Raw genomic sequence first — 5534 nt, 5'->3', positions numbered from 1 at the left:
TTTGAAATTTCTCCAAGCCATTTAACATGGTTCGACCATCTATATGATGGATCCTAACCCTTTCAACAGTTTTAATAAAAAATTAGATTTGTGTGGTTTAGTTCTAATCAAAATTTTCTCATTCTTTATCATTTAATAAAGAACTTCCCTATCCATTAAAAGCCATATGCAATAATGCCAACGAGTAATACCAAAACAAAAAATGTCTAATGAAATAGTGGATTCCCTTCCTTGGATTATTAATTCGGGCTTTGTCTTCATGTTTGGACTTCAGTTTGGCTAAGATACATCATGAAACTAGACAAAGAATAAAATTCTTTAAGGGTTTCTTTCTTTCTAAAAAATAAACCCTTGAATTATAATAGAAATCATCTCTTCCAAGAATAAAGGCCCTAATAAAATCATGAATTCACAGCCTAAGTCAATTCTGGGATATAACAAATAACAGCATTATCAAAATGTTTCATGAATGATCTACGGTCAGTAAAAAAATGTTTTGGGATATAATCTCCTATTTCTAATTTCTGTTGTGGTGGCATAAACCTATTTCTAATTTCTGTTGTGGTGGCATATAAACAAGTTTAATCTTGAGTTGTTTGATTCTAATGCTGTAGCCAAAACACAAACAAGAGGGGGAGAACATCAGATTTCACATGCATAGGGCCAAACATAGAGAGAGAGAGAGAGTTCTCTTTACAATTTTACACTTATGAGGATGGATTTACATAACTGATGTTAAGAAATTGCTTTTGTATCCAAAAATTATTTCTATTTTTGTAGAACAAAAATCCATTTTCAAGAATAATTTGCCAAATGCCTATATTATTCCTGGAGAGCAAGAAATAAAATTCTTGTTCTAATACAGGAATATATTTTTAAAAGAACAAAAACAAGTGGGAACGTTTCCAAACAGGACCTTAATAGAGTATTTTAATAATTTAACGCCTTCCATCATCCGAATTAACGTCTGAGGGGGCATTTGCCGCAACGTAAAAGTTAAAAGGGTTTTTTCGAAAATTATAGGGGGTCTTTGTCACTGAACCCATAGTCTACGGGTCCTTGTAATTTACCCAAAAAAAGCAGCTGGCAGGCGAGTGGCGACCTTCTTCTTCTCATCGGCGATAGAACAAACCTCAGAAATCCTTCGCTCATGGCAATTAGAAACATACTCCGATCAAACTTCATTTTTAAATCTCTCAACTGTCCATTCAGCACCGTTCGCTTTAAAGTAACATCTGTTCAATACGTAGCAACGAGGGCCAGAGACCCAACATTCGAGAAATTCATGGACAACTACAAGAACCTCCTCAAAGTCGTCTCTGTTCAAGACCTCATCATCGCAAATCCTAAAAACCGGACCATATCTCTCGATTTCCTCAACAGGGTTTCTCAGAAACTTCACCTCAATCGGGGCGCTTTGTCCTTTCTCCGTAAATACCCTCGCATTTTCTCCATTTTCTACAACGCCTCCAAGTCCCAGCCGTTCTGCAAATTAACAGATGTCGCCAGTCAGATTTCCTGCCAAGAAGCAGCTGCAATCGATGCTTCCAAGCCCGTCGTCGTCGACCGACTGGTTCGACTTCTGTCCATGTCGGTCTCCAAATCACTTCCCCTGCGAGCAATTTTCAAGGTCTGGAGGGAATTCGGGCTGCCTGATGATTTCGAGCAGTCGGTAATTGCTCAAAACCCTAATCTTTTCTTACTTTGCGATGCCCATGAACCAAATACTCATATCTTGAAACTGGACCCTAGAAACCTCGACACTGATTTATCTGCCTCGGTTGAGAATTGGAGGATTACAGAGTGCTGTGGGCAGGACTCTAAAGTTGATGCTGCAGAAATTAGATTCGCTTTTAAACATGGGTTTCCACCTGGAATGAAGTTGAGTAAGGATTTTAGGGCTAGAGTTAAGGAATGGCAGAAACTGCCGTATGTTGGGCCATATGAGGAGATGAAGGAGAAGATGAGGTTAAGAGCTGGTATGAAGGCATTGGAGAAACGGGCCGTTGGGATTGTTCATGAGTTCTTGAGTTTGTCAGTGGAGAAAATGGTGGAGGTGGAGAAGATAAGCCACTTCAGGAAATGGTTTGGGATTGATTTGAATATAAGGGACCTATTTTTGGATCACCCTGGAATTTTCTATTTGTCAACTAAGGGAAAAAGGCACACGGTTTTCCTAAGAGAGGCTTACCAGCGGGGGTGTTTAATCGATCCAAATCCAGTTTATGAAGCGAGGAGGAAACTTCTTGATCTTGTTATTTTAGGACGGAGAGGTTTTCTTGTAGGTGATTCAGGGTCATCAGAGAAAGAACGATGGGGAAAAGAGAAGCTTGAAGAGGGTGTAAATTAAGGTTTTGAATTTTTTGAATTCAAATGTTGAACCAATGAAATTGGAAATGTTGGTCACAGTGGGAAGATTTTCTTGACCATTTATTGAGAAAGAATGTTGGATGGTGGTGCAAATTTGATCATGGTGATAGAATGAAAGAATCGAAACATTGTTGAATTGGGTAGGGTTTTGTATGCTTAATTAAAGTTAGGTGCTTTAATGGTTTTCCTGATCATTCCCTGCTTTGTATTAGATGGTGCAAATCCACTCATGGTGATAGAAAGAAATATTGGAAACATAGTTTTGTTGGTCAGTATGATGCTTCGATTCACAAGTGGATATCCCTGTTTTTTTGGAAACTATGTTTTATTGGAAACATAGTTTTCTTAGGAAGCTGGGCATATCCCTGTTTTTTTGTTTTCAATTGTAAGGGGAACAAAGCAACTACATGTTTAATTCATCAAAAAAAAAAAGCAACTACATGTTTAAGTCAAGAATTCATTTTCTATGGGAATATCCATTTCCATTGTAAAAACAACAGGGGATACATCTTTAATACTGACCGAACTCATGGATATTGAGAGATATTGGCATTTTTTTTTTAATTTATGGCAGAAAGGTAAAATTTTGAACCTCCATGGATGTTTATTGGCTTCCATTTTTCATACTCTTTGCAGAGCTTGTATTTGCCCTGATCATTCAAACTCCAAAGTAATGGAACATATTGGATGTTTTGTGAAATTGGCATTAACTATTCTAGTTATTGGAATTTTTTGGGTGTACATCTTTTGCAATGAAAGTAAAATGTTGCATTTATAGCAATCTCATTGTGCTTCTTTCAATGGATTTTGCATATGTTCTTTAGATTTTTTTCAATAAAGTATGGAATATTTTAGAAAATTAGTTATATTTCCTTTTGTCTCTATTAAACAAAAAAAAAAAAACCCTAAGAGAAGGGATGAAGAGAGAAGAAGAGAGAGTCTAAAGTTGTGCTCAAGGTTCAAAATATCGATACAGACTGATACACCGATATAGTCACAGGTAGGCTCCAACTCCAAAGTAGCTCCTTCACAGACTTTGGCATTACTCAGATTAGACCAGCATCTCTAATAAAATGATTCTAGAAGTGAAGCTAACAATGCTAGTAGATAGAAGGAAAGGTCGATGGATAGCCTTGCTTCAAAACCCAACGAAGTAAGCTCTGAATCTAGGGGAAAATCCAAAGAATAGTTGGTGGTTTTCTTCTAGTACCAAAGAACTACTAGCAAGTATCAAAAGAAAGAAGAAACCACATGTTTCTCCAACACCGATTTCAAGGGAAGAAAGTAGCTGTAGAGAAGATGAAATTAACTGATTCAATTGTCATTCAATTCTGCCATTTTGGACAAATTTATATGTATATATAGACTAGTAAAATTGCAGTTCACTCCTAAATAGAATCCTAGAACTCTTTAAAATTAGAACTTCAATAAAATACACAAAACGCAAAAAATGGAAATTCCTAAAATAGAAACTCTTCACAATAGGAGTTGTCTAACAATTTCCTAAACAAGAAAATAGAAGCTATAAATTTAGAAACGGCTGTCAGCCTTAGTTCCTCCTCTCATATATTTTTTAGTAACTTTGGGAAGCTCAGATCTTTCCAAAAAATTATTCTACTGTATCCTCTTTTACTGCAGAAGTCTGTACTGCATCAGCCACCACCTCTTGAAAAGAACTTGTCCTTGAGTTTGATGTGCTGAGAGAGGTGTCAAGCTCTTGTGGGATTTGTGTCTGGAAAGGCATTATGTCTTGTGAAGATGATTGGAGTAGGATTAGGAAGTTATGTCTTGTGTGATCTTTGCCCAAGCCATAACATTCCCTTTTGCTACATACACAAATACTCTCTCTCTTGTTCTACCATCTCATGCTCAAATTCAGATATAGAAAGGCAAACCATATTCTCTCGTTTTCAAGTTCTTGTTACCTTTTGGAGTATCAAGTAACAATTGTTTCATCAAAATAGCACCATAAGAGTCTTCATAGATAACATAGTTAGCATCCTTTGCCTCTTCTTCACTAGGAATTTTAGGTTCTTCTAGCTGACATTGATTGTCAAATTCTCCACCTTCTTGCATCTAAGTCAACGTGACTTCATTCAACATGGCAGTAGCACTTTTTACCAACCACATTAGTAGCTGGTTTGGGCAAAGTGGCTTGTTAGTAGAGAAGTTATTTTGAGAAACGGCCTGGGCTAAGACTGGGCCATAAAAGATAGAAACAGGCTTAGTGGGATGGTAATGTAGCTGAAGGTGATTTTCCAGTTTGGTTTGCCCTACAAATTCTTTTGGCTGTCTAGAAGATTGTGGCTCTTGGGGTTGTACCAGCTGGTAAATTAGATTACTTAGATATGCAACTAATTTCTTCTTTAATTCTTGCCTATGTTGCATCAGCTATTGTTTCTGTTTCTCCTCTTGGCATTGCATCAACTCCTTGGTAGTTTTAATAGTGATCTTTCTGGTTTCCTCAATGGAAGGAGGATCAGAGGCCCTTTTAGGGGGGCATCTTGGCTCTGATTCCAACTGACATAGTGCTGGTAGATAGAAGGCAAGGTCAATGGGTAGACTTGCTTCAAAACCCAACAAAGTATGCTCCGAATCTAGGGGAAAATTCAGAGAATAGTTGATGATTTTCTTTTAGTAGCAGAGAACTACTAGCAAGTATCAAAAGAAAGAAGAAACCACATATTTCTCCAACACTGATTTCAAGAGAAGAAAACAGCTATTAGAGAAGAAGAAATTAACTCACTCAATTATCATTCAATTCTGCCATTTTGGAAAAAATTACACGTATATATAGACTAGTAAGGCATGGATGATGATGATATTGACTAGTAAAGCTGCAGTTGAGTCCTAATAAGAATCCTAGAACTCTTTAAAATTAGAAACTTCTAACGCAGAAACCAAAAGATGAAAACTCCTAAATTAGAAAGCTCTTCAAAATAGTAGTTGCCTAACGATTTCCTAAACAAGAAAATAGAAGCTATAAGTTTAGAAACCACTTCAGCCTTAGTTCCTCCTCTCATATTTTTTAGTAACTTTGGGATGCTCATTTCTTTCCAAAACTCATTCTTTTGTATCCTCTATTGCTGTAGAGGGCTGTACTGCTTCACCAGATTTTTTCTGTCACCGAACAATGGATGCAAAGGTGGTCAACAGACTCGGAC

The 5534-nt window shown here is 37.0% G+C and overlaps 1 protein-coding gene across 1 annotated transcript; it reads left to right on the top strand.

Moving 5' to 3' along the window:
• Window positions 1–977: 977 nt before the first annotated feature.
• Window positions 978–2639, top strand: LOC104589572 (Ubiquitin carboxyl-terminal hydrolase family protein). The gene has a single exon (XM_010247920.3). The coding sequence runs from the start codon at window positions 1151–1153 to the stop codon at window positions 2348–2350; it is 1200 nt and encodes a 399-aa protein (XP_010246222.1). The 5' UTR covers window positions 978–1150; the 3' UTR covers window positions 2351–2639.
• The last annotated feature ends 2895 nt before the right edge of the window (window positions 2640–5534 follow it).

Source organism: Nelumbo nucifera, chromosome 4 (genome assembly GCF_055504915.1).
Source record: "Nelumbo nucifera cultivar China Antique chromosome 4, China Antique-T2T, whole genome shotgun sequence".
NCBI classification, from domain to species: domain Eukaryota; kingdom Viridiplantae; phylum Streptophyta; class Magnoliopsida; order Proteales; family Nelumbonaceae; genus Nelumbo; species Nelumbo nucifera.
The sequence above is the reverse complement of the archived record's forward strand: the minus strand, read 5'-3'. Positions and strand labels throughout refer to the sequence as shown.